The sequence below is a fragment of the Aspergillus ambiguus genome, assembly GCF_047715705.1.
Source record: "Aspergillus ambiguus strain CBS 117.58 unplaced genomic scaffold BDV59scaffold_15, whole genome shotgun sequence".
Taxonomy (NCBI): domain Eukaryota; kingdom Fungi; phylum Ascomycota; class Eurotiomycetes; order Eurotiales; family Aspergillaceae; genus Aspergillus; species Aspergillus ambiguus.
Window position 1 is genome coordinate 382,705 of NW_027395528.1, and position 26,169 is coordinate 408,873.

Here is a 26,169-nt window from a genome sequence, read left to right on the forward strand (position 1 = left end):
ATGTCACTGTTCGGATTTCTGCGGTTGGATTAGTGATCGAGCCTCGGCGCATCACTCAGAAACGTGATTATAATGCCCCTTGGAACATCTCAACGAGGTCCGACTCACCATTCGACCCCGAGATTACCAATCAGCGACGGACTTCATTCGCCATCGATCAGATCCGGTGCTATCTGGCTGGCTGGCGAACCTGTATAAATCTTGAGTTCTAAGCCTCGTTCATTTGCTTCACTCTGCACTTACCTGTTCTTTTACAACCTATCTAACGCCCCCATCACAAAAACCTGTCTCTCTTTTTACCAGCATGTCGTCTCAAAAGGCAGTCGCCATCACAGCACCCCAGGTTGCGACCCTGGTCACCGACAGACCCCTCCCAAAGCTGCGAGATGATTATATCCTTGTCAAAACGGTCAGTGTGGGTCTGAACCCCACTGATTGGAAGCACATAGCGTTTCTCGCGCCCCCTGGTGTTCTTGTTGGCTGTGACTACTCTGGGATCGTGGAAGCGGTTGGCAAAGACGTGAGCAAGAAATTCAGCAAGGGAGATCGTGTCTGTGGCTGTGTGCATGGTGCCAATGCGGTGCAGCCCGAGGACGGTGCATTCGCCGAGTATATCGTGGCCAAGGGCGATCTGCAAATAAAAATACCTGATAACCTGAGCTTTCAGGAAGCTGCCACATTAGGGGTGGGCATCACCACTGTCGGCCAAGCCCTGTACCAGAGCCTGAAGTTGGCTCTCCCCACTGAGCCGGCCCAAAACTCGCCTTTTATTCTCATCTACGGGGGTTCCACGGCCACTGGCACACTAGCTATCCAGTTTGCCAAGCTGTCTGGATGCAAGGTTCTTACCACAAGTTCGCCTGCACACTTCGATCTCGTCCGCAGACTTGGTGCGGAGGCGGTGTTCGACTACAATGAGCCCCTAGCGGCTGCGGATATCCGGAAGTATACCAACAACAATCTGAAGCTGGCACTGGATTGTATTTCCCTAGAGTCTAGTGCACAGTTCTGTGACAATGCTTTATCTACCGATGGTGGCGAGTACAGTACCCTCCTGCCTGTTGGCATCAGGCGTGCCAATATCTCTGTCCGTTCAACACTGGCGTACACAGCAATCGGTGAAGCTTTTACATTCGGAGCGACTCCCGTGCCAGCCAGTGCAGAAGACAAAGTGTTCGCAGAGAAGTTCTGGGCCCTGGCCGAGTCGTTGCTGGCGCAAGGAAAGATCAAACCCCACCCATACCGTGTCGGTCAAGATGGACTCAAGGGAGTGTTGCAGGGACTGGATCTGCTAAAGGAGGGCAAAGTAAGGGGAGAGAAGCTAGTTTACAACGTCGATGAGACTATTTAAACGCATAGTTATTCGTCACCATATTGAAACTCGATTAGTCCATTGTAATGAATTACTTCCCCCCCGCGTATGGAGGAGTGACGCATATTAGTTTAAGTTGCGAGCCATAACATGGCATGTGCTAAAGTTTGCTGGCTCACATTGCAAACACATTCCTCTCGCATAGTCGGCTAAAAGACACCTATCCGTGCAAGCGCCTCCCACTCTCGGTGTAGTACAAATAAGGATAGTTAATGCGCGTTATGCAGACGGCCACGCCCATGACTATATCGAGGCTTCCCAGGATTCGGGAAAGACCTTTAGCTAGTATTGAAATTAGATGAGCAGGTAGTGATGAAAAAGCTCTAGCTATCCTCTTAAATTGCTGCGCTTGATTCTACCGCAGTTATTCATCGAATTACCGCTTCCCCCTTTATTCCTGCTATATCCTAGCACGTTAGCTCACCACCTCTAACAACGAGCACCTGCACTACCTAGCTATATAGGGTTGTCTATCGCACCTGAGTAAGACGACTTGGACCTTTACGAGGCGCTCAGGATAAGTAGCCAATTAGTATAAGGATTCAATTCTCCCGCCGAGCCATTACAGTTCCCCCTTTCGAAAATTTCATCACAGACCGGTTTGATTAATAGGATCCCCAGCTTGAGGAAACCAATAACGGATAAGGTCAGTGTACTCAGTGAAGAAGTCACATGCCTAGACCATTGTCGATAGAGTTGTGAAGACTGAGGAACTGTAGGGCAGGGCTACAGTGCAGGGATTGACTAGAGAATAGGGACCGACAAGAGAGTAGAAACCAAGTAGAGAGTAGGACCATCTACAGAGTAAAAGGTAGCATTGTTCTAGCTTGCGTCAATGGGTGGCATCCCACTATCTTATCTGTATTGCTGCACGCGGTCCTCAACCGACCTCCCCAAGGTTGGAAAGGGTTACATGGCTTCCCCATCATTGGTAAACTTTTATCGACGAGCCATCCACATTTTCCACCGTTCAGCCAACAAGACGCAAAGAAAGTCCACATGCTCACAGCTCATACCGTCATAAGTGGCAAGGATCCCTTCTAAAGAATGGTCAACGTAGTTTAGGACATGTATATTCCTCCACCAGCCTGGATAGTCTGGCCCGTGATCCATCTGCTTGACGGCTCAGCCAGCATCGCCACAACAAGAGCAACGTCCTCAGCTTCTCCAAGTCTATGCTCAATAGGCGTCATCATCTTTTGCATTTCGAGGACTTGCTCTGATTCTGTGGCCGTCGTAACACGAGCCATCATGTCTGTCCTAGTAAGGGCAGGAGCCACCACATTAACTGTGTGCTTTGCAGGACCAAGCTCTGACGCCCAGCCACGGGACAGAGCTTCTAATGCCACCTTAGTTGCGGAATAGATGCTGGCTCCGGGGCGACCAAGGCGACCCATCACTGATCCGATATTGATGATTCGGCCTGGAGCCCGCAAATAGGGAAGCACGGCCTGTGTCATAAAAACGACACTGCGAACATTGACGTCCCACACTTCGCTGTACTCTTCGACGCCGATACTTCCAAGCGGCTTGCCAAATTCCATGCCAGCATTGTTAACCAGAATATCGATTGACTCTCCAAAGACGGCAGTCGTTTCACTTATAATCTGTTCTGGTGATTCCATGTTGCGCATATCCGCCTTGATTTTGATAGCTGACGCTCCATTTCCGAGCTTATTGATGGTAGAGACCACTTTGTCTACCGACGTCTCACTGCTAGTAGAGACAAAGGTTATGGCTACCTAAAGTCAAGTTAGACTTGCTCAGTATTGATAGAAAAGTACCATCACCTTTGTTCCGCGTTTAGCGAGCTCCAGGGCGATGGCAGCTCCAATACCTCGCGAGCCTCCTGTGACGATGGCAACCTTACCAGACAAGGTTAAAGGTTGGGAGTGTAGATTGGACTCCATTATGGTGTCTTGTAGAGATTTCGTGGCTATTATATCTTAGAAGGATCAACTATCAATGACTGTCTTTGATACATGGTACCATCCACTCTAAATATGTGAATTGTTGGCGATCGCAAAGGAACGTGATTATGTGAGAGAACCGAGATTCTCGATTGGCTTAAGACACAAAAGCCTGCGAAGAGGTGGCAACCGGTGCAATAGAGTCCCGGCTGAGCGTATGTTTGTTCACTAATCAGATCCGGATGTAATGTTAACGGAGCAATAGTCTTCCCGACATGTAATGACAAATGGGTAGGCTGGCGTCTTTCTACGGTTATCTTGGAGGATCGTTTACCTTTCCGTTAGCCTCAGGGCTATGAGTTCAACAGGAATCGTTTTGCACGGGGCGGGCTGAGCTATTTAACTTTGGATTTGGATAGGCCAGTAAATCGCTGACTCTAACCATTAACCCATTGACTATCAGTTGAGTCGAACCTCGATTACGCCATGACAGCGAGGTTCGGCTCAACTGATAGTCAATGGGTTAATGGTTAATGAAGGCGTCACTTGGCTAGTTAACTTCGTCCCAGCCCAAGTGTTGGTAAGCAGATAACCAGTTAGTGGCAAGCCGAGGCCAACACAAAACTGGCAGAATGATTACTGATATTCCCGAACATATCGACTACAGTCTCCTGGAAAAGGTCAAGGCTGGAAATTCAAGGCGGGCAGATTATCAAAGCTTTTAGAGAAGCTCATTTGAGGGGAGGCATGGTGCCGACTAACTCTGCGTCCATCTGCCATTTCCTATCGATCGACCAACATCAGCAAAAAATCTCTCCTACCTAGACAATCCTCATACCTCGCGGACACGTCATTCCCAATCGAGTAACCAAGAATGTGGTTCAAGCCATCAGCAGCCGAAATATTCTTCGCATTTCTATTCCCTAGGCCGCAATCCACCGCTGGATCCCTACGCCCCCTGATTGATCCATTCTGGATGTTGCGGACGTGCCCCCGCCGCCCTGGGTGCGTGGCCCGAAGCCAGAATCCTCCGCCGAAGGCTCCCTCCTTAGGGATATATAAGATAATAATAATATAACTATAGTATATGATGATACAAGGATGTTCATGTCCCGTCGCGGCCGCGTCAATATCTTTTCTTTTTCTTTTTCTCCTCCTCTAGCTTCTAGGATAATAAACAGATTGTCTCTCCTAGACAAATCGCTTCTTTACTCGCAATAGACCCCTCTATAATCCACTTTATCAGATCTGGGTCTGTACTGCACCCCGCTGCCAGTTTGCAGCATCGCCTAATAGTCTAGCTTGCCATCTTCAAAGACGACATTCTAATCATCCTGATGCAGCAGCCCCAGCCCAGCATCAGATAATCTGAACCATCATACTTCAGCAGGCCTGGATCGATCCAGATCAAGAGATTCTCCGATATCTACCACCAAATAGCCCTCCCGTTCCTGGTCTACCGGTTTTCCGTGGCTATGGCTGCCCGCACTGTGCTTATATCTGTTATTCCCTAAAGGTAATGCGCGAGCACCGATGTAAAACCCATCAAGGTTAAGATGGCACCTCTAAACGCGGTGGACAATCTGTTGCTCAAATCCAGGCCCCGCCTTCAAAATCGCCTAGCAAACCGAATAATAAGCTGTCAGTGCTTCTTTTTTAATCAAATCAGGCAGTCAGTTTTTTGAAGTTACTTGCGTGGACATTCCTGCCGCCATCATCCGGGCTCGGGTCGAGCAGGCTTTACAGGAGGGCCAGGCCGCTGCGGAGCGGGCCGGCAGCCAGGTCCCAACTACGGTTAATTCGGCATCGTCGTCAAGCTAATGGTACAGAACATTGAGGTATGAGCAGCTTAACGTGACTGAATGACTGATCCCGCTCTGAGTCCTGAGCGCTTACTGAGCCTTGACCGGTGATGAGAAATACTCAGTGAGCGACCCCCTGAGCGCCCTCATTAAAGCGGCCTCGTCCAAATAGGGAAGGTCACGCTGATTCTAGAAAATCAAGTCTGTATAATATATTCTTTCCCATCTGGAACGCCCTACGAAACCCACGGGTTCCTAGCCATATAATGGGGTGCTTCATTGATCACATACAGCCTTTCGAATATCTAATTCCGTTTTATTTCACTCCGTAGGTCTAAAAGCATGATCAGATATGAGGATATCTAAGCTCTTGCAGAGGAATTTCACAACGCCACTATCAGGATACGGTTACTGACGGAGTCTTCAAGGCACCGCCTTCAACATAAGCAAGGGCTTGCAACCTGAAGCTGCCTATAAAACCTAGTAATTGAGATAACCGACCACATCCCGACATGCCAGTAAATTCTAAGAGTGGGCATCAACATCCAACGGGATGAAGGTGCAGAAACCACCTTTGCTGCACAATGTACCTATGTTCTAGAGAATTTCATAAAAAGACACCAAGTCATGATTCATTTCAAAGGCACCATTTGATGTTAGGAAAATATCGAGACACTCTAAAGACTCAAAGACCAGGGAGCAATGGTTCTGCTATTAGAAAAAATTCTATAAGATATCATTCATAGTCGTTCCCAGGGATTTTCGTGAAAACAAGCAAACACGTAAGTTTCATGAATTAAGAGCTACCAGCAGGCCCTTCACCACCAGGGATCAACTGGATGCCTGTTAGAGTCGCACAGGGAGTAAAAATTCGGGGATACCATACCATGCAGACGTTATTACCATTGAGTAGTATCTTCGGAAGTTTCACTTGAGTCCCGGTATAATCACTATCAATGCTGGTCAGTTTGGACGCCATATGTAATGGACAGTGGTTGACAGGAGACGCCATGTCTAAATGCAGTGTAGGAGTAAAGTATCAAACATACAATTCAGTTACATCCTCCAGGACCATGTCTACAAAAGTCAGTGGATACATGTAGAATCAAAATGTCAACAGAGTGTGACTTACTGACGTAGTCATCAAACCCCAGGAGAGTGCCGGAGAATTCTGTGCGCGCGTCAGTTTCCGAAACACGATTCAGACGGATCTACTGTACCCTTGTCGTTCTTCATGATCACCCAGATTCTGGAGCCGACACACTTGTCAATGAGTTCTATTGGGGTAATTAGCGAGCAAGCACGTTCATGTGCAGGTCATCTGATCATTACCCAAAGGAAGAAGTTGTGACGCCATTATGTTCTGGGAGGTATCGAGTGCGGTATGCAGTGGCTCTTTCAGTCCGGCTTCTTCTATAGAGAGCCGATTATTGAATTCTGCAGAGCACTTTCAAGGAGATCGATATAGAAATCGAGGTTGGCGGCTCCTCCACCGCGATATTCCGTTCGGACAAGCTTGGCGGGCAAGGAGACACATTCTTCCGCTCCGTTCATCCACCACCAATCAGATCTACTCCGTATAACAGCCTCCTCGCGCATTCATTGTTTTTGGCACACCACTCTCATCATGCTTTATTCCACTTTCCATTAACTCCATAAAATGAAATCCTCTTTCTGCTCAGTATGACCGGTCTGGGCTATGTGGGCACGTCAGACTTTCTCAGTGGGGTGGAGACTCCCGAGATGGGATGCATATTCGACCTCTCCTTGCTCTGTTCATCTGAGCAAGACCGCGCTCATCAACGGCCCTCTGGGACGTAGAACGCCCCTAAGTCGCCGCTTTTTGGGATTGTTGCCGTATTGTTCAGCAAGTGTGTTCGAAGCCCCACTGGGGGAAAGCCGTTCTTCAGTCATCAACCCCGAATATAAAATGAATTGCGGTAGTATGCAATGCTGGCGGACCATTCGCCAAAACGCCCAATTGGAAGTCATCCCCTACAACTTAAATTCATGGAGAAAAGAGTGCGCGAGGAAGTTGAAACACGTCCCAGCCGCGAGGCTCGCTTCGCAAAGGAGATCATATTCGCTCAACAGAACTCGCTATCTAAACGGACTGGTGATGAGCCCGGCATCGAGCCCCGCTCTTGGTAGTTCACGGTCCAGCATCAGAACAAGCATTTTTCGCGAATTAAATAGCCTCGATGCGGCTTGGAAGCAACAGAGATGTTTCTCTGCCTCCATCCATATTCTGTCCGAACGTACCGATGATGTCCATGAAGAGACTGTCTCTCGATCCGACTTCGTCGAAAAACCCCACACGTCAACATCGCCAGATCCTCAGAAGAGCTCGACATCGCCCGCAAATTTCTGGAGTCACCAGATGTACAAACGTCCCGATGGTGGTGATATCACCGTGCACTACTGCAAGTCCCTTAAAAGTGCTGAAGATGTGGCCAAACACTTCCTCCAGGATGAAGTCCTAGGCTTCGACCTGGAATGGAAAGCCCAGGCTTCAGCGTTCGCCAGCATCCAGAACAACGTGTCGCTGGTGCAGGTCGCCAACCGCGAGCGAATCGCTCTATTTCACATCGCCATGTTCCGACCCGCAACCGGGATAGACGACTTGGTGCCTCCCTCGTTACGCGAAATCCTCGAGTCTCCCCGTATCACCAAGGTCGGAGTATCCATCAAAGCCGATTCTACTCGCGTTCGCAAATACTTGGGTATTAACGCACGCGCCATCTTTGAGCTGAGCCATCTTCATAAGTTGGTCAAGTACTGCTACTCGGACCCGCGCTTGATTAATAAGCGCCTGGTCAATCTAAGTGACCAGGTAGAGGAGCACTTCGGTTTGCCCCTGGCGAAGGAAAGCGACGTTCGGTGTGGTGATTGGACACATGCTTTGACTTATCGCCAGGTTCAATGTAAGTACTGCGCACAGCTTGCGAGTTATATCCGAGATGAGGAAACTGACATGAGTACGTGTTAGACGCTGCGTCTGATCCATATGCCTGTGTTTGTCTGTTCTATGCCATGGATGCCAAACGGAAAGCATTAGATCCTATTCCTCCTTTGCCCGCACATGCGGAGCTAGACATACCGATCCGCATCGTACGTGATGCGCCGGTGCAAACCGATCCGGATGAGGTCGAAGTTGTGCGGACTGCTGGCGGTCCAGTGGCTAAGACAATCTCATAGTGTTATCGCAGAGTGCTGGGCACTATGCGGTTACGAAGACGGGATACTCGAGAGGCATTATGGCACATAGACACTAGTACTGATAGAAATGCGTCTCCGAAAGCTGCTGTATTCAAGCAGCGAGTTAATTTATGGCTAAGAGATGAGGATTACTTGTGTAATTGTCTTATCTTCGCTGTATTGTGGCTCACTAGATAAAGGGTATAATTATCATACGCCATGAAGCGGCAAATGTACATATCGCTGACGAACGATGGAAACAGAGCTGCTATATATAGACAGAGTGGCTATCCTCTGAGCGGCAATACCTTGGACAAGAGGACTTCCTGTCGGCAAAGGGGACATTCGGGTTTCTCTCGGACCCAGTCGCGGACGCAGATCCAGCAGAAGACATGCCCACAAGTGGTGACACTTGGGTCCTTGAAGGTTTCGAGACAAAGCGTGCACTTTCTTTGTTGGCCCGAAGGGATCCATGGGATGGCGCCGGAGTCCTCTTCGAGGTCATACCGGGGTTCAGATGCGGGAAGAAGGGGGAGGTTGGAGGGATTTTCGATTGAGATCAACGCACCGTCCTGGCCATTGAAGCCCTTCGATTCTGCACCAACATCCTCGTCCTCTTGCTGCAGGTTGGCTCCGACCTTTCGAACGTGCAGTATTCCTTGGACGGCGATTTGAAGGACGAGTAACACACCGAGGACTTCGTATCCCACGCGCTGCTCGTTATCCTCCAATTTCTTTGTGAAGACATATCGTAGGCCCCAAAAGCGCTTAGACAGATGGTAGTATGATCCGGTGAAATAAAACGTTGCGATGCTCAGCGCGTAGATCGGAGATAAAGAAGTGATTGAATCCAGATGTTCGAGGATGTATTTCTGGATCCGCAGTTTGGTGATAAGAGGTTGTTTTTGGGGAGGCTTGTTCTTCGAGGACTTGACATCTTCCTTTGACTGTTGGGCTCGGAATTGCTGGCGAGCAATGCTACGTTCTAGTTTCGCCCGAAGTCGTTGCCGAAAAGCGGGGAGGATCTTCTGGAGCATCCACGGCACCAGGATACTGCTCAGGATATAACCCGCCCTCCGGGTGATCGATGGTAGTTGTAGGGTGTCATCCTCCAATTGAACCAGGTCACAGTATTCCTCCCCTAGTGTCCGGTTGCCGATTAACGTTGTGAGGGAGAAATAGAGAATCTCCGTTAGGTTCTTGATTGTTTCCGAGTACGTATGCGCTACTCGGGCACCACGCAGTGAGCGGACAATAGCCTGTGCCTGATTGACCAAGTTTGACGTCAGGAAAAGGTCTTTCTCATGGGAGCGGATGATGTCCGGAGAGGTTGCGAATGGATAGAAATGAGCCGAGGTCGGGGGAGAAGCGGTGGTGGAGGAGAGGGAGAGGTCTTCATCGGCCATGGCTGAGGGCTATGGCATGGAATGTGAGCCAGAAGGAGTGTCGAGGTGAGTGTTGAGGTGTTGGGAGTGGAGGCGTTGGAAACAGCAGGTGTTGAGGAGTCTAGGGTGACTGACTGTCCGGGGAAATGCGACGGGACGACGCGATGCCTCGGTAATGGGCACGTGAGGCGGGAGTTGGCTTACCTCAGCCGGGCTCCACGTGACGGCGGGCCCGCGCGTGGGCTAGACCTAATCCGACGCCGCGCGGAACCCGCTGGAGAGTCTGAAACCGTCGCGGCGGAGCTCTTCTGCACACTACTTGCGACGCCCGCTCAACTAGTTATGAATGATTATTTTTGGATTTCCGGACTCACCCCTAGTCATTCGTTCACTGGGTATTGAACTACTTCTTTTCTTCGTTTTCTTTCCTTGACTACCGTTGCTTGCGCTTTCTTCCCCTTTCCTTTGGATCTAATCCACCTCCCCGCCTGTCTTCATCCTTCCCCTGGTTAGGTGCCGCTTCAATGGAATATGGGTCCTGATCAGCATGCTCAATTGGATGGCTTCAGTCTTGTCCTTCCCTTCCCCTACCGGGTCGCGGTGATCTTGGTTGCTGGTATATCTCTCTCAATTGTTCCCAGCAACGGCGGTTGACGTTGGACGTATAGGTTTCTGGGGCTGGGGCGTCAACCTTCATTATCTCCTGAAGAAAAATATCGTGGGTTCCTCCTTTCACATCCCCTCTTCCGCCGCTCCTTGACTGACTCGATACCTTCTTTATAGGATGTGCCGGCTCTCATCCGTTACCCTTCTCGCCAATCCCCTAACCAACGACCGCACTATGCAGCTGCCTACCGCTTGGCCACGCTCTTGTCCCTACCCCTCGCCATCTCTCTACTTATCTTCTGGGCTGCTACGCATGGCTCGCGCGAACGGGTGGAGCGGCTGGATTTCATCCCGCAGTCCTACCTCTTCGTCCTCTTCTTCATTCTCCTGCTCCCCCTCAACCGCCTCTCGCGCTCCGGACGCCACCGGTTTCTCGTGACCCTTCGGCGGATTAGCATCGGTGGACTGGCAGAGGCCCAGGATGGCAAGTTCGGAGATATCCTCCTTGCGGATGCCTTGACCAGCTATGCCAAAGTCCTCGCTGACCTGGTGGTGACGTTTTGCATGTTCTTTGGGCCGGACATAACCAGTACTTCCAAACCGGACCGGAGATGTGGAAAGGATTACGTGGTGCCCCTCATCATCGCGGCACCCAGCTTAATCCGGCTACGACAGTGCCTAATCGAGTATGTCCGGGTCCGCCGAGCCGGTCTGAAGGGCGAGAACAAGGGCGCCCAGCATTTAGCCAACGCCCTGAAATATGCGACTGCGTTCCCGGTCATCATCCTCGCCGCCAAGCTCAAGAACTACAACCCTCTGGACTTCTACGGCTTCAGTGAAATGAGCCTTTCCCGACTGCTGTACGCCTTCACCCCTCAGTTCGGCCGAAGAGCACATTGACTGACCTGCGGTGCAGATACTTCTGTTCTTTCATCAACTCCTCCTACTCCTTCTACTGGGACGTCACTAAGGATTGGGACTTGACGTTCTTCTCATCCGCGCGCCGTAGTGCCGACCACCCGTACGGCTTGCGCCGTCGCCGCTTCTTCTCCGATCGACAGTACTACCTTGCTGTCCTGGTCGATCTCCTCCTTCGTTTCTCCTGGGCATCCCGATTTGTACCAGGTTTCCTTTGGCTTACCGAAACAGAATTCGGACTATTCATGCTCATGTCTGCCGAAGTTGCCCGCCGGTGGATGTGGGTTTTCTTCCGAGTGGAAGCGGAAAACAGTAAGTCCCTTTCTACCCTTGCTATATAAGAAGCAATAGAAGCTTACTCACCGGGCTGCAGTTCGAAACAACCACGGCCCCGCTCCCGACGATATCCTGCTCGGCGAGTTCAACGGCAAATTGGACTCGGACTGAAGTCATCTCGATCTTCTTCCTATGTTGGACTCTATAAATGACACGATACGTATCTGCATGTAGACCGGGTTCGTTGCTTTGTGCTTACGCCATCCTGGCTTTGCGTCCTTCCTTAGCCCTGTGTGCTTTATATTCGCTTGTTATATTATTCCCTTCCCCTGATTTTTACAGAGTGCGTCTATACATTATGTTCCACTAGGCGAAACCGGGTGGTGTTAATTGGATTTCGCGTATGTATTATATCGGCCAGAGCGTTTGGAGCTGTGTGGTGCGCTATATATCCACTGATTGCTCTGTTTTCCTTATCAAGATAGTTTCACTACTCGGAACTTCAGTCGTGCATTGTGTATCACTAGGCTGGCCTGAAGACGTTGGTACGTACAGCAAGAAGAAATTTATCATCGATACAGACGTCTACGTCACTGGAAATATGGAAAGCTAGCTACCGCCAACCCGAAGATATCAACAAACACCCATCGCCGGAGTAAATCACAACAAGAGATGGAAAGCCAAAAGGAAGTAATAAACCAAGATGCTTAACCTTCAAGCGTGAAGATAGTGTCGAGAAAAGATGTACAGTATATAATATGACACAGGCAGGATTATGCTAAGGGAGCAAATAAATCAGAAAGAAATATGGGTGAGAACAACAAAGCACAATATATCGTCTCTCGTAGGGAAGATTTCCGACGCCAGAAATATCAACGCCTGCTGTCTCTGTTGTGTTTAGGCGCATGATTCTCGAACAGATCTTCAAGGTACGCACTCGGCGTCCGCCCTTGAGGAGGCGGCGAGGAGAGGTTCAACGAGCTGGTAGACCCGCCCACATACGACTGTCGAGCGGCATGATGGGGTGATGGTTCGTGTGTGGGAGTACCAGGAGGGCTGGGTCCCGATCGCGTGCGCACGTATCCCTGCGACTGCGGACCAAGGCCCGGAAGATCCGATGAGGAGAATTGCATGCTCTGGTGGCTGCCGGCGGCGGCATTGCCCGCAGCATAGTAGCCAGCTGGGAGGTAGCTCGAGCCGCGATTGCCACTGGTGTGCATGCCCGCGGTGGGAGAGAAGAAGAGACCGCTGCTTGAGCTGGGAACCTTGGACGAGCGGGGATTCGCATAGCTGCCGCGTTTGTTGCTGCTCAGCTTTTCGAGCGAGACGGCCGGCATTGATGCGTGGGTGTGCACGGTCGACCGCTTCTTCTTGGACCGAAGGAGGCCTTTCGTCTCGGATGAGTGCATCAACGCTGCTCGACGGACGGACCGGTTCACCGACCAAGCCACGAGTCCGCGCCACGCCAGCACGGCGAACCCCAGGAACCCGAGCACCGCGCCAACAGCGATGAACACCGTTCCCTCTGGCGTGTCCGACTTCTGCATGTAGGGCGCATCGCCCACTGGCGGCACGGTGACCACTGGCACTAGATTCGAGGATCGTGTGGTGGACGTGGTTGACTCGGTGGTGGATTCTGAGGTCGTTGATTCGGACGTCGTCGCTGTGAATCCCGTCGTCTCTGCGGTTGTCTCCGCTGTGGTAGCGGCGCTGGTCTCGGCGGTGGTTTCTGCGGTGGTTCTCGCAGCAGTAGTTTCGGCGGTGGTTTCTGCAGCTGTTGTGTCTGCGGCAGTCGTCTCTGCAGCAGTGGTACGTTCATTGGTGGCCGGCTCTGCGGTTGTCGCAGCATCAGTTGTCTCTGGATCGGGTGCCTCTGTTAAGCGTTGAGAAACTGATATTTGGGCAAGTAGTGCGATAACGAGGAGCAAAAACAGCGCCATAGAAGGCTGTCGGGCCTTGCGACGGCCCGCGAAGAGAAAAATCATGGTTGTTTATCGTTATCGTTCAGCGTGGCCAGCGACGAAGGGCCTTGGATGCCGGCCCGAGTTCCACGGGAGAGGCCAGGAAAAGGGGCAGGTTCGTTAGAGATTGCGCGCGGTTTGATCAGGCATCAGTTGAGAGGGCTAGAACCCGCAGTAACAGGCTGCGTTACGGTCGCTGGATGATGCGATTGTCTGTCGGTTATGTAAATAGGACCCTCTTCCTGGAGGCAGGTACCGCGATCAAAGCAAAGACGTGGATCTCTCTCGGATAGTCTCCACCCAAACACTGGGGCAACGACAGTCAAGGCGATCGATGTGAGACAGCGGCTGTCTAGAATAGACGGGAACAAACGAGTGGAATATAGAAGGCTCCTGGCGATGAGGGTGAGCGAGCGGGCCTAGGGGACAGCAACGACAGAGAAGGATCCGAAGCGAGAGAGACAAACGAAGCGATCGCTGGGAGAAGATCAGCGGACTGGCTCGATTTGGGTTTTTCCCTTTTGGTCTCGTTGCTGCCTCAGGTTGCCACCCGTCAAGGAGGGGCGACCACGTGACATCTATATATAGCCTGCCTAGTCGTCTCCAAGGGTCTCAGACTAGTACGAGGATCAGAACTAGGTCGTAGATAGGGTAAGTGTTGCCGAGTAGTATCCATGGTATACAATATCAGACTCTAAAGCAGAGCGGACATGTCGCTTTATAATATACGTGGGAAGAAAAGAGACAGAAATGGTAAAAGAACATTGCCAGCGGTAGTGTCACAAAGAATCCAGTCCCCTCCTCTGTTACTGCTGCTTCTTCTGCACGCTGGAAGAATGGTCCTTCTCAAATGCGGCATACGGAACTTGCAGGCTACTAAGGGCGCTGAAGCCAACGTACAGAATGGAAAGACAGAAGAAAGAGGCAAGAAGTCCCATGAAGATCCCTGAAACCAGTCAGCTCACAAAGTTACCACATCCACTGCTGAAGCTCATGCGATACATACCTGGAGTGAGGTACTGATATTCCTGGAAGAGAGACTGGCTGGAGGAGTCATCCCCAGAGGCGTATGTAGAGTAATCCCGCTTGAGCTCCTGGTGAACAGGATCGTCATAGGGGTTGCTCTCCGAGTGATAGATTCCAGACGCGGAGCCTTCATACTCCCTAGGAGACGTTGTGTACAACAGGGTGTACTTCTTGGACGACGGAATCCGCTCAATGATGTCGGCGAGGAGACCATCTACAACGAGTGAGCACTTGTACAGTCCTGCCAGAATACCGAGGTCGCAACACATACCGTTGTCCGAGAGTTGCTGGGACCGCCCAGAACCCAAGGGGAGGACGGGAAAGTCGACAACAATCACACGAGGCTCGGCACCGAAATCAGCCGGATACGACCCAGCTACACCATTTGAATCAGTCACGTCTCCCAGATGCAATTTGAGTGGTCCCCATCCGGATATAACTCACAGGAACCATCGACCACCGTTGACTGCGCCCCGCATTCTCTCTCTAAAACATCCTGGATCCGCTTCGATTCCAAGACGCCCGCGACCTCGTTGACCATCACCGTCGACCTAATTGCCTTATCCTGTCCGGTCATCTTTGCGCCCAGGCGAGGAGCGGACTTGCGGGTGGTGAAATCGGAGCTATGCACGCCGGGCTGGGAAGCGATGACATAGTAGTCCGAGGGGCATGCGCTGAGTTTCGAAGAGAGGTCGTCTAGCAGGGCAGGAGAGGTCTTAATATGTGCGGAATTTGCGAGGATTCTGGATATAACTGTCAGTTACTGCTCACGCAGACGACACGATATCCCGCAATCCGGCAGGAAGGACACGCTGATAGCGATGAGGACGTACTCGGATGTGGAGGCGAGGAAAAAAGGAGACGTGTCGCGGAATGCGCTGGCCGTTGCCGCTCCCAGAGCGAGCAGCGAGAAGCTGCGCAGATACATTGTGGAGAGAGTTGAAGGTTGTGGGATCCCAGACGAGCGAAGTGCTGTCTGAAGGAACGGATGATGTTGTCTCGGAGCCAGCTGGTGGATTGGATTGGGGGTTCTCGGAGGCGGTCGAGCCAACCGGGCTTAGCTTAGTTTCTGCGCAAGTCGCCGTGCTTGTCATGGAACTTTTTTTTTTTTTACCTCTTCAACTCTACTTCTAGAACTGGGTTTCAATCTCCACGGCTCTTAATATCGAAGAGCTTTTGCCGATTAATTCATTTTTAAGGCTTGAAATTATGGCACCTCATGCGAAAAGACGAAAGGTTTCTAAGGTTGAAGAAATCAACTTTGATCATTCCGCCCGGCAGCAATTCCTCACTGGCTTTCGCAAACGAAAGCAACAACGGATCAAACATGCGCAGGAAGTTGCCGAGCAAAAGGCCCGCGAGATAAAGAGAGAGGAACGGAAAAGGGTTTGTCTTCTACAGAACTCAACTCTTCCAGACGGTTCGTTAGTTAATGAAATTTCCGTCAGATCCGCGAAGAACGAACCGCAGAGTTTCAACGTGCCATAGAGGAGCACAAGAAACAACTGAAAAGACTAAACGACGAAGACACGGACAGCAACGCTTCGGACTCGGACAGCGAGGCTGACGGGAGTGACGAGTGGGAAGGGTTTGAGGAACCCCCCGCAGTGGACTACGAAGCGGAATATATCGACGAAGACAAATACACGACAGTGACGGTGGAAGAAATGGATCCATCCAGAGAAGGGTTATTCCGATCAGAGGAGGGAGAGGGCTCCGACGAAGAAGCCAACAAGTCGAAATCGGAGGTGGAGTCACAATCCAAAGGCGCGGCGGAAAAGACGACAAAAAAGTCATCGGACACCAAACCCAAGAAAAAGAAGAAGAAGTTCCGGTACGAGAGCAAGGAGGAACGGAAGCTCGCACGAGCGAAAGAACGGGTGTCGAGGGCAAGAAAAGCCAAGGCACGGCGAGAGCGATGATACCCCTCATATACCAAAGTCGTCGATAACTGGACAGTATTTCAAAAGACACTCGCATTAAATATGTTCTATGTACCTGGAAGAAAGAATCGGCCAAGTTCAGGATAACTGGGACAAGTAGGACTCGGAACACAGGGGGGCGAGAACGATAGAGCCATCACAAGACACGGAGGAGACTACCGTAGATTCGTCTCAATAATAAAATAGTAGGCCACACAGTGCACAAAATAAAAACATGTTGGAAGAAAGGCCGAACCGAACATTCCCCGAAACTCTACGCCCATATCCAGTCTGAAGCCCCTTAGACATTGCTTATGGAAACCTCCAGATCGTGGAGGTCCTTCTGCAACTCGGCGTGCTTCTTCGCCATCTCCTCGTATTTGCTCTCCCACTGGTCACGAGACGCTTCGAGAGCCTGCACTTTGCGTTCGTAATGTCCAGCTTTGACGTCGGTTTGGCGGAGCCTTCAACACCAGCGGGGTCAGTAATATGGTCATGGGGAAGGAGAGGAGAGGCGGGGGGGAAGGGGGTTCATACTTCTCGTTCGTCTCCCGGAGATTCCGATCAGCCTCCTCAGCCTCCTCCTCGAGAACCTGCAGGCGACGCTGGAGGGCCTCGTTCTGGGTGTCGTGCTGGGCACTCTGGTTGGCAGCATCCTTGGCCTCCTTGACGGCAGTTTCCAGCTTCTCCACTTCCTCCTCCAGGAGCTGGTTGCGGTGGTTGAGGGACGTGATCTCCTGCTCCTTCGACAAGTTCTCCTGCTCCAGAGTCTTGACCTTGGCCTTCAATTCCTCCACCTTCTCATGGGCCTCGTCCGCCTCCAGACGGAGGGTGTTCATTCTCTAGATCCCCATGGTTAGTGTGGTCGATCGATGACGTGCTGGCAACGTTTGAGCATGGAGGGGTAATGTTTTCATGTTTCTCCATCCGACAGCGAATGCATCTTGAGCAAAACGAACGAAGGAGGAAGGTAGAACCGAGGTTGGCTGGGTAGAGGCAAGGGAGATTTGGTGTGCATGTGCATTTCCAGGCAGCTCGTAAGCTACCCCGCCAACAGGGGTTTTCGCTCAACTCACCTCCTTGATCTTATCCATGGCGGCAGAAAGGAAAATGAAGGGGTGGGAATGAGGATGACAATATGTAGAGTAGAAGTGAAGTGGGATAGATTAGGCAGAACGACCGGTTTTCGCTCAGCGAGAAACCAGACAGGAGAGCGATGGGATTTGGGGATTTGTAGAAGGAAGAAGGTGGTGGAGGAGAGAGTCAGTGAGGGAGCGATTAGTGTTGTCCTTGCCTGAGCGGTCAGCCTGTCGGAGGTACCTCGTACATGCGTACGGCCTCCGTATGGAGGGAGGTACCCCCTAACTAGTCCGGTGCTAGTGGTATTATTGGGACGGAGCGACTGCGAATCACACCTAATAATAGCAAGGTTCTGGATCATCTTACCATACCGTATGAGGTTGCTGGGCCCTCAGTGGGGGTTCAGGGCCTCCGCTGGTAAATAACGCACCCAGAGGGTAACCGCAATACAAGCCCGCTGCTTAGGTCATCCTCCCCCCATCGGCAACCACGATCGTCACTGGTCGGTGGTCTCCACGGGCAACCGTTGACAAAATACATGCCGGATCGCGCGCCTTTCGGTGCAATCTAGAACTCAATCCCGACATACCTTCACCAGGCTTGCATATCTCTCCCTCCAACCCCCTCTCTCCACCGACTCCATCACATTGAAAACTCGTCTCCAGTCGTCGTCTTTATCTTCCAGCTTTCCCACGATTCCAACGCCGGTGTATCAACTCTTCGTGTCGCGTATCTCCCTCCGCCACGATGCTGGCATTCCGAGACCAAGAGAACTTGGTGCACACCCACCAGACTGTCGCTGCATCCAAACCCCTGAATCAAGGTGCCAAACAACTTCAACCGAGAACCCCAGGGGCTCGAGCTCCCAAGACGCCATTTAAAATCCCGCTAAATGATGAGAATGATCCGTTGGCCTTTGGGAAAAGAACAGTGAAGGGAAACGGCAAAGGGACCGTGAAACTCAACCAGAACGCCAAACCGTCGGTCAAGGATGCCTTTGTCACCCCAGCTGGTACGTGTTGGAGGTCAGGGTACTCGAGAACGCGTCTGACTTTGTACAGCAGATCCTCGTCACCGTGCCCCTTTGGGTATGAAGACAACCAATGCCAAAGCGAAAGGTCTACAAACTCCTGCGCCCCTGGGGGGAACAGTGAAACCCGAAAAGTCCGGCAAACGAGCCTCCACGCAAAGGGTCAAGAAGTTCACCCCCTTGGTTGAGCCGAGTCAGCCTGAGGTGCAGGCGAAAGAGGACGAAGATGATGTACCGGATATTGAGTACATGCCGCCTAAGCCCAAGGGTGAGACTATACCTACACATTTCTCTTTACTGGGACTATTGTCTGACTAGACGCAGAGCTGCCTGATATCCCGGATGATATCACATACGACACTACATTTCCCCAATTCCAGCCCAAGAACCTGGCGCTAGGTTTAGAGAGCGTGTACGGAGACAACGAGATCGGCCATGATGGTCTCACGAAACGGGAACGCAAGCTACAGGAAGATTCAATCGCGTGCGACAAGATGATGGATGAGATGATTCTCCAACAGATGGAAAGCATTGGTTTTGATGAGACGGATCCGAGTTCCACCTCCCACCAACCTCCAGTGGGGGAAGCTCCTAGACGTCGGATCGGAACAAGACGCACCAGGGTCACGCCGAGCAGTACGAAGTACAGCAGCAATATCTCAACGGTGCGAGCTCGTGATGCTGCTACCGCTCTGTCGGGAACACGCAGCCGGTCTGTGGCTGTTCCTAAGCCGAAGCCCAGAGTCGCATCGTCTCTGTTTGCGTCGAAGAAGCCTCGTGCTCCAACCAACCCGTCCTCCATGCGGAACACCGCCGCTGCGGCCAACTCCCGGACCACTGTTGGTTACACCAAAGGCCGTGATGTGTCGGCAAAGCTGCATGGCAAGACAGCAGCCGCTCCGAAACCGTTGGTTCCCCAGGGAATCTTTTCCACCGAAACCTACGTGCGACCAGAGGGGACCCCACCATTGGAGAGTGACTTGAGGCAGCGATTTCCGGAGATCCTCGAGCTTGAACATGAAGAGGAATTGCTTCCGACTTACGAGGAAGACGAGGAGACACAGAACTTCCAGCTCACCTTGTGAAAAGTTTGGTAGAGCAGATTTTATGATGTTATGGAGCGTTGGTTTATTTGTATTCATCCGGGGGACTCGGGCTGATGACATTGGGGGCGTTTCTGCTTATATGTGAACCACCAGGATATGCTTGTACGTTTTAGCGTGTACACGGTATGGATTATGTTTCAGGGATTTCCTCTCTACAAATACTGCGTATGTAGCTGTGTAGATATCCAAGGAACCAGGAGATTGAGCCGCGCCGATCGGAGCTGTTTCAGGGGCCCTCCGCAACCTTGGATGGGCGAGAGTGTCGGGACCGAGGGACCCTCGGAACTGGATGATTGGGAGCACGATGATTGGGACTGGTGCATATGAAGGACCCTCTTTCTTGGCGGAGGGACGCCTACGTATACGTGTGTCGACGTTTTGCTTTCTGGAGTAAAAGATGTGCCTGGATCCATTAGATATTTCCTCCTGGGTTGGTCTTCACCGCTACACAGTCATTTAGAATAATAATGATAATACTAATAATAATTACTACGCGGGAATTAGCAAGATGAATTCCTCGTAATTAACCTCATAGTCCAGGTCGACTCCGAGTGGCCGATCCCACAAGCAAACCAAGCAAACCGTCATCAAGCTTCTCCTGACCTTTTCTTCTCTTCCACCTTTCTTTCTTCCCTTCAACCTCCTCCTCCCCTCCCCTTTCTTCCTCCTCCCTTTCGCCTCTCCTCGTCAATCCAGTCATGGCTGAGACGAAAGTCCATCCCCAGTCCCCTGAGGACTTCGAGTTCATCGAGACTCCAGCTGCCTCCTGTACGACTCCCCACGAGGATTGCGGTGTGCGCACGACATCGGTAAGTCACTCACCAGAAGCTCAATTGGGGACCAATTTTGCTTCAAATCCTGCTGCTCTCCCGTCTCGCACCTGAGCGTCTCCAACTGGGACGGAGAATAGCTTCCTTCACCGCTGTCGTGAGCTCGCAAACCTGACCGGTTCTTTTCATGCAGTATCCCGCTATCAAAAATGCCCCCGTCCCTGCGGATGCCGCCGGCAGTGATAGCTTCTCCAACATCCTCCTCTTCGCCCTGCTCTTCCTGGTCCCTTGGTACTTCGCCCGTCAGGTTGGTGGCGGTTTCTACACCACCATCTTCTTCGCTATCTTCACCACCGTCCCCATTCTGATGGCCTTCTGGTCCGTGGCGTCTTCGATCTCTCCCCGCAAGAACGAAAAGGCCAAGTATGCCGGCCGTCCCGTCGAGCACTACCTCCACTTCCACAGCGAGCATGACCGCGCTACCTACCGCGGCAAGAGCAAGATCCCCATGGAGGTCTTCTACGAGAAGTACTTCAATGGCGAGGTCGACTTCAAGGGCGATGCTCTGGAGGCTCTCGAGTTCAGACACGACTGGGCCAACTTCCGCTTCACCATGGGTCTCTACAAGCACTTCCTCTTTGGTTTCATTCCCGAGCTTCTCGTGCACTCCCGCTCCCAAGGTAAATAGCTCTCCACCCGACTCGCCACCGTCCCGGGAGGAACCGGTCTCGGTTGACACTGTCATAGATGAGGAGCAGGTCCGTGACCACTACGACCGCGGTGATGACTTCTACGCCTGGTTCCTGGGTCCCCGTATGATCTACACCTCCGGTTTGATCAGCGACGTCAACCGCGAAGAGACTCTGGAGGAGCTTCAGGATAACAAGCTGGCTACCGTGTGTGAAAAGATCGACCTCAAGCCCGGTGACACCGTCCTGGATCTCGGCTGTGGCTGGGGTACGCTCGCCAAGTACGCCTCCGTGCACTACGGTGCTCACGTCACTGGTATCACGCTGGGCCGTAACCAGACCGCCTGGGGTAACAAGGGACTCCGCAACGCCGGCATTGACGAGTCTCAGAGCCGCATCCTCTGCCTCGACTACCGCGACGCTCCCCGCTCCGAGGGCGGCTACAAGAAGATCACTTGTCTGGAGATGGCCGAGCACGTCGGCGTGCGTCACTTCACCACCTTCCTCTCCCAGGTTTACGACATGCTCGACGACGACGGTGTCTTCTTCTTGCAGATCGCTGGTCTCCGCAAGTCCTGGCAGTACGAGGATCTGATCTGGGGTCTCTTCATGAACAAGTACATCTTCCCCGGCGCCGACGCGAGCACTCCTCTGGGCTTCGTCGTCGACCGCCTGGAGGCCGCTGGCTTCGAGGTCAAGGCCATCGACACCATCGGTGTCCACTACTCCGCTACCCTCTGGCGCTGGTACCGCAACTGGATGGGCAACCGCGAGAAGGTTGAGGCCAAGTACGGCAAGAGATGGTTCCGGGTGAGTGCCATCACAACCCCCTAACGCAACAAATTCCCTCGGGCTAACATGTCCCCTTCTCCCAGATCTGGGAGTATTTCCTTGCTTACTCCACCATCACCTCCCGCCAGGGTGGTGCCACCTGCTGGCAGCTGACCCTCGTCAAGAACATCAACTCCACCCACCGCATCGAGGGTCTCAAGACGCAGTACGGCCTCAACGGCGCCCGCCAGAACGCTGTCGAGAACGTCGGCCACGGCGCTGTGCCCAGCGCTCACATCCCCAAGGCCTAAACGCCGTCATGTCCGTCGACACGCCGGTCTGAGGTGCGTCCCCAGCGTTGTCGGGGGTCCCCAGTCACCAAGGAGACCGGCGTATTTTGAGTTGTCTTGTTTCTTTTTGTGACCCGATGATTCCAGCACCGCCGGCCAGATGGGAATGGAGATTTGGAGGATGAGCCTGGTGTTTGTGTGGAGTTATGTTTTGCAGGGAGAACGTCAGGAACGTGTGCTTGCACTGGAGTTCGATTTTATGTACGATGATTCTGATTCCACTGCCTCATCGGCTCATCGAGCGACTAGGCAGCGTATAATAGCTATCAGAAGACATGTATTTACGAGAATAGAAAACATGATATGTGACTTGACTTCATATATGGCCGTTTCTATATCGTGCGAGGGCGAAGATGGTGTATCAAACATGCAATGCAGATCAATGCGCTATGTACAGATGATATGCTGGGTATCTAGTTAATCAATACGCTTGTAGAGCTTCGCCTTGCTGCCACCGGCGGAGCAGCACGAGCCCACCTGAGCAGGTTCCGCGTGCAGCGTGGATTTGTTGAACGCCTGGGTCGACGGCGGGACGTCCAGGGCCGGGTTCTTGGTGAAGAAACCGTCGGGCCGGAGCATGACGCTGATGCGCTCCATCGGCATGACCGGGAAATCCTCAATACGAGGGTTATGCGTCAGACCGAAGGCTAGAAAGGGAACAAGTTAGTCGCGTTGCGTCAATGTCCAAAAGCTCGAATCACCGGAGACTTACAGTGCCAGAGAACCACGTCTTCGTTTTCCGTGTTGTCTTTCCGTTGGACCCAGGTCTCGACGCCGTTGGCGCGTCGGCTCTGGTTGGTGAATTCACCGGCGGCGAACAGTTCGTCGTCCTGGTATTTGGTGACCCAGATGGGCTTGCTGGCGAATTCGGCGCGTTGGTAGCCAATCGCCTTCTTGTTCATGACCAGCATCTGGGTTGGCGCGGCGTGCAGTTTGTAGGCCACGGGCTTGTAGGTAATGGGGTTGATCACGCTGTCATTGCGGATCTTGAAGACACGGCTACGGTTGATGTCGAGTTCCGCACTTGCAGACTGGGAAATGACGTTCTGCTCCGTGGTGTAACCGACCAGATAGGGGTTCTTGTCATCTTCCGGGAGAGGCACGCTGTCCTCGTAGTAGATGGTGTTGTTGAATCCATCGATGGCTGGGTCAACTCGGAAGGAGAACATGTGCTGATGGAACGGCGCCATGACTCCAGGGCCGACGTTCGTGCCCCAGGGGACCGTCTCTCCGTTCTCGTTGTCGAAGGGAACGGTAGACAGGATTCCGGTGGCGCGAACCTCAAGCTCCACATTGGCAGCCTGGTCGAGGATGTAAATGAAAATGTATTCGTAGTTGGCAACCGTGCAGATCATTTGGATGTGCAGTTGGCGGTTGCGAGAAACGGCCGCCGCACCGGTCCGGTAGTTGGTGTGCTTGTACTGCAGACCGTTGTCGACCTCGTGCATGCAGATGACATTCTTCAGGTGAACCGGGTTACCCTTGGAGTCGGCACGATAGCCGTCAAAGTATTTGATGTGGCCCAGACAGTCACATCCAAGAGAGAGCTGGTTGGCATTGATACCGAAACCGCAGTCTCCGACATCGAAGGCCTGCTTGCGGTGGTAAGGAGCGCGGGGGTCTGGGCAGATTCTGTTAACATCATTCCATGCTGCATTCGTGGGAAATGCTCACCTCCATAGGGAACGGTCATCTCGGACACCGAGAGACGGTAGAAGACGTTGCGGCCGTCATAGGTCAGATTGTGGAGAACCATTCCCTCCCGGTTATTGAACCCAAGGCGGAAGCGCCACTTCTGCCAGTACACCGAGTTACCATCCACGGAGAAAGAGGGCCCTTCCGGCTGCTGGACAATGTAAGGCTTCAGATCCGTCCGGAGGGGCGTATCCAGGAGGTCAGAAGCGTATTGAACAGTCTTGACGGGCTTCCAAGGCTGGGTTTCTGTCGTCTGGGTGTCTGCGCCACCGGGAAGGTAGTCAATGCGAACCAACTCCTTGGTGTGGCCATCGAAGACCGGGCAGAATTTGCAAGGAAGAGAGTAATGATTGTTCTCCGGGTGGTCCACGGCGACCATGTACATGAAACATTGGAAGAGACGGCGCTTCTCGTTGGTGTAGTCCGAACCGTACATCCAAGGGTCATTGCAGACCGACATGCCGGGAGGAAGCTTAAGCTTCGCAATCTCTGCCTGCACGGCTGGGTGTTCCATGCACAGCTTTTCAATGCCAGCCAGTTCATCGACATCCATAGGCGGCTGTGGTTTCTATGATTAGCAATGCGTCGCAGAAGAACATTGGAATTTTCAGCTTACTTGGACGCCCTTGGGCAATTCCTTGACATAGACGACAGATCGCGTGTCAGCGTTCATCAGCGCCTTGCAGAAGGCATTGGTGTCAAGACGGTGGAAGTACGAGTACAGGAGGCGAGCTGGCCGCGGAGGGAGTGGCTTTCCTAGACGCTCTGCCTCAATGAATGGAAGAACATCCTTCTTGATAGGTTCATGGATGTCAATGCGGTTGTAGCGAAGCTTCACCCCGGGCAAAGCTCCCTCAAGAATTCGCACGGCAAGCTGGATCTCCTGGGGAGTGACAGGGTCGAAGGGGTGAGGGTTCACCATGATTGGCGCAATATTCTAGATCTCGTTTCGTGCGTCGGATGAGAAGAACACGCCCAGGAGCCTAGGATATAGAGCCTTTCAGGTAGCACAGGAGGGAATGAAGGAAAAGACGGAGAAGAGAGGCGACCTGTGGGGGGTTTAAATAGGCCCATGGAGGCTCTATCAGAACTCCGGGGAGATTGATCGCATGGGCATCAGTCGCATCGCGGGTCTGGATGGACTTGCCATTTTGGGCGACGGCGGCCGTTGTTGGTGGGGCGCGTCTATGGCGGTTCTTGTGGAGTTCGGTTGGTGATTCCCATTATTCACGCATTAGGTGATAAAATACCCTGGATGGTTACCATTGGGTCAGACATCTAAAGATTCCCGGCAAGGTATGAAGGAAGAAGGGATGGTTGAGTGGGTTGAGTGGGCTATTCTATCCCGCCTGGAGTTGATAACGCGCTCTTGTACCGACCCGGATGTCTCTCGGGTGGTCTCATGAAGACTTGCCGAGTACGACATAACAAGAGCTGTACGCAGTATATACTGCGTATGTACTTATAGGGCGGATGATCGACTCTGCAAGGGTGTCATGGTATGCCGTACGCTGTAAGAGGATGACCTCTTAGTATCTGGCATCGGAGTGCTGGATCCGATTCTCCGAGTCACGTGTATGTATTTGAAGTATCAGGTACGGAGTGTCCATAAGAATACAATCTTAGGTAGAGAACCTTTCTGTCGCTTAATTTGCTTTGGATTTTACTAGAACTCGTTTACAGCTAGTTGGGACTGCTTAGGGTTCACAATGGCCTCCTATGAATTGTTTCAGTATCTTGCCAATGACACCACGCCCCTCAATGACTTGTTCGCCATTTGCATTTCGATGAGCCTTCTAGATTAGATGATCATATCCCAACCTTTTCAAACGACCTAGAAGATTGTATTTTACATGAACGAAAGGCAGTTTCTTTTTTCACATTGCGATGTACAACACAATATATACCTGGTAGAAACTAGAAGAAGCTAACTACTTCACATCTCTCTTATCCTCCCTCCCGTTCATAGCTTTGATCAACGCAGTGCCTAGTCTACCGCCTACAGATTCATCGTAGTTTTGTGAATCAGGATAGGGCCCTCGATTATTCAATATGGATCTAGATACTGCACGAAGTCATCAGTTGATGTTTCAGCAAGCATTTAAACCAGTTCATGAGCTCTGCGGTGAACCTATCTAGCTTCATAATTTAAATGGAACTGGATGCAAGGCAATCGTTGTTGGTACGGATACAAACCTAGGTAAAATGAGCTGATGGAGTAACGCAGCGGGGCGGAAGATGGTGGGGACCCCAGACACGATAAGAGGGGGAAGGAGGGGAAATCCGCCGATAAGGGCGTGTG

General features: G+C 52.1%; 13 protein-coding genes across 13 annotated transcripts; 6 read left to right on the plus strand and 7 right to left on the minus strand.

The window, feature by feature from the left end:
* Nucleotides 1-178: 178 nt before the first annotated feature.
* Nucleotides 179-1,351, plus strand: BDV59DRAFT_207827 (zinc-binding alcohol dehydrogenase family protein; the record flags this gene model as incomplete). Its single annotated transcript, XM_073695079.1, has 1 exon — nucleotides 179-1,351. Exon 1 carries the CDS (start codon nucleotides 305-307, stop codon nucleotides 1,349-1,351), a length of 1,047 nt encoding a protein of 348 aa, XP_073548113.1. The 5' UTR covers nucleotides 179-304.
* Nucleotides 1,352-2,433: 1,082 nt separating this feature from the next.
* Nucleotides 2,434-3,282, minus strand: BDV59DRAFT_207829 (SDR family NAD(P)-dependent oxidoreductase; the record flags this gene model as incomplete). Its single annotated transcript, XM_073695080.1, has 2 exons — nucleotides 2,434-3,114; nucleotides 3,163-3,282. 2 exons carry the CDS (start codon nucleotides 3,280-3,282, stop codon nucleotides 2,434-2,436), a joined length of 801 nt encoding a protein of 266 aa, XP_073548114.1.
* Nucleotides 3,283-5,356: 2,074 nt separating this feature from the next.
* Nucleotides 5,357-6,549, minus strand: BDV59DRAFT_178072 (RNA-binding protein LSM5). The gene is made up of 6 exons (XM_073689709.1): nucleotides 6,417-6,549; nucleotides 6,305-6,361; nucleotides 6,217-6,255; nucleotides 6,134-6,161; nucleotides 5,971-6,034; nucleotides 5,357-5,919 (listed from the first exon to the last, which is right to left on the minus strand). Exons 1-6 carry the CDS (start codon nucleotides 6,439-6,441, stop codon nucleotides 5,881-5,883), a joined length of 252 nt encoding a protein of 83 aa, XP_073548115.1. The 5' UTR covers nucleotides 6,442-6,549; the 3' UTR covers nucleotides 5,357-5,880.
* Nucleotides 6,550-6,698: 149 nt separating this feature from the next.
* Nucleotides 6,699-8,436, plus strand: BDV59DRAFT_29978 (3'-5' exonuclease). Its single transcript, XM_073696145.1, has 2 exons — nucleotides 6,699-8,008; nucleotides 8,074-8,436. The coding sequence occupies exons 1-2, from the start codon at nucleotides 6,784-6,786 to the stop codon at nucleotides 8,280-8,282; spliced, it is 1,434 nt and encodes a 477-aa protein (XP_073548116.1). The 5' UTR covers nucleotides 6,699-6,783; the 3' UTR covers nucleotides 8,283-8,436.
* Nucleotide 8,437: 1 nt separating this feature from the next.
* Nucleotides 8,438-9,793, minus strand: pex10 (ubiquitin-protein ligase peroxin 10). The gene has a single exon (XM_073696146.1). The coding sequence runs from the start codon at nucleotides 9,686-9,688 to the stop codon at nucleotides 8,570-8,572; it is 1,119 nt and encodes a 372-aa protein (XP_073548117.1). The 5' UTR covers nucleotides 9,689-9,793; the 3' UTR covers nucleotides 8,438-8,569.
* Nucleotides 9,794-9,965: 172 nt separating this feature from the next.
* BDV59DRAFT_29984 (EXS domain-containing protein) lies at nucleotides 9,966-11,754 on the plus strand. Its single transcript, XM_073696147.1, has 5 exons — nucleotides 9,966-10,283; nucleotides 10,336-10,385; nucleotides 10,451-11,133; nucleotides 11,190-11,503; nucleotides 11,565-11,754. The coding sequence occupies exons 1-5, from the start codon at nucleotides 10,199-10,201 to the stop codon at nucleotides 11,636-11,638; spliced, it is 1,206 nt and encodes a 401-aa protein (XP_073548118.1). The 5' UTR covers nucleotides 9,966-10,198; the 3' UTR covers nucleotides 11,639-11,754.
* Nucleotides 11,755-12,210: 456 nt separating this feature from the next.
* On the minus strand, nucleotides 12,211-13,616 carry BDV59DRAFT_29986 (uncharacterized protein). Its single transcript, XM_073696148.1, has one exon. The coding sequence runs from the start codon at nucleotides 13,450-13,452 to the stop codon at nucleotides 12,340-12,342; it is 1,113 nt and encodes a 370-aa protein (XP_073548119.1). The 5' UTR covers nucleotides 13,453-13,616; the 3' UTR covers nucleotides 12,211-12,339.
* A 461-nt stretch (nucleotides 13,617-14,077) lies between these two features.
* Nucleotides 14,078-15,466, minus strand: BDV59DRAFT_178079 (Ac45/VOA1 transmembrane domain-containing protein). Its single transcript, XM_073689710.1, has 5 exons — nucleotides 15,288-15,466; nucleotides 14,899-15,197; nucleotides 14,726-14,830; nucleotides 14,435-14,668; nucleotides 14,078-14,374 (listed from the first exon to the last, which is right to left on the minus strand). Exons 1-5 carry the CDS (start codon nucleotides 15,380-15,382, stop codon nucleotides 14,235-14,237), a joined length of 873 nt encoding a protein of 290 aa, XP_073548120.1. The 5' UTR covers nucleotides 15,383-15,466; the 3' UTR covers nucleotides 14,078-14,234.
* A 197-nt stretch (nucleotides 15,467-15,663) lies between these two features.
* Nucleotides 15,664-16,376, plus strand: BDV59DRAFT_201938 (rRNA-processing protein RRP17; the record flags this gene model as incomplete). Its single annotated transcript, XM_073693925.1, has 2 exons — nucleotides 15,664-15,840; nucleotides 15,903-16,376. 2 exons carry the CDS (start codon nucleotides 15,664-15,666, stop codon nucleotides 16,374-16,376), a joined length of 651 nt encoding a protein of 216 aa, XP_073548121.1.
* Nucleotides 16,377-16,677: 301 nt separating this feature from the next.
* On the minus strand, nucleotides 16,678-17,470 carry BDV59DRAFT_201939 (tropomyosin; the record flags this gene model as incomplete). The annotated part of the gene is made up of 3 exons (XM_073693926.1): nucleotides 16,678-16,840; nucleotides 16,914-17,218; nucleotides 17,453-17,470. 3 exons carry the CDS (start codon nucleotides 17,468-17,470, stop codon nucleotides 16,678-16,680), a joined length of 486 nt encoding a protein of 161 aa, XP_073548122.1.
* Nucleotides 17,471-18,000: 530 nt separating this feature from the next.
* Nucleotides 18,001-19,734, plus strand: BDV59DRAFT_30033 (uncharacterized protein). The gene is made up of 3 exons (XM_073696149.1): nucleotides 18,001-18,468; nucleotides 18,518-18,754; nucleotides 18,811-19,734. Exons 1-3 carry the CDS (start codon nucleotides 18,204-18,206, stop codon nucleotides 19,569-19,571), a joined length of 1,263 nt encoding a protein of 420 aa, XP_073548123.1. The 5' UTR covers nucleotides 18,001-18,203; the 3' UTR covers nucleotides 19,572-19,734.
* Nucleotides 19,735-20,220: 486 nt separating this feature from the next.
* On the plus strand, nucleotides 20,221-21,948 carry BDV59DRAFT_178086 (putative cyclopropane-fatty-acyl-phospholipid synthase). Its single transcript, XM_073689711.1, has 3 exons — nucleotides 20,221-20,401; nucleotides 20,556-21,042; nucleotides 21,110-21,948. Exons 1-3 carry the CDS (start codon nucleotides 20,291-20,293, stop codon nucleotides 21,883-21,885), a joined length of 1,374 nt encoding a protein of 457 aa, XP_073548124.1. The 5' UTR covers nucleotides 20,221-20,290; the 3' UTR covers nucleotides 21,886-21,948.
* A 429-nt stretch (nucleotides 21,949-22,377) lies between these two features.
* On the minus strand, nucleotides 22,378-24,962 carry BDV59DRAFT_30049 (amine oxidase). The gene is made up of 4 exons (XM_073696150.1): nucleotides 24,484-24,962; nucleotides 23,847-24,426; nucleotides 22,885-23,793; nucleotides 22,378-22,819 (listed from the first exon to the last, which is right to left on the minus strand). Exons 1-4 carry the CDS (start codon nucleotides 24,787-24,789, stop codon nucleotides 22,590-22,592), a joined length of 2,025 nt encoding a protein of 674 aa, XP_073548125.1. The 5' UTR covers nucleotides 24,790-24,962; the 3' UTR covers nucleotides 22,378-22,589.
* Between the last annotated feature and the right edge of the window lie 1,207 nt (nucleotides 24,963-26,169).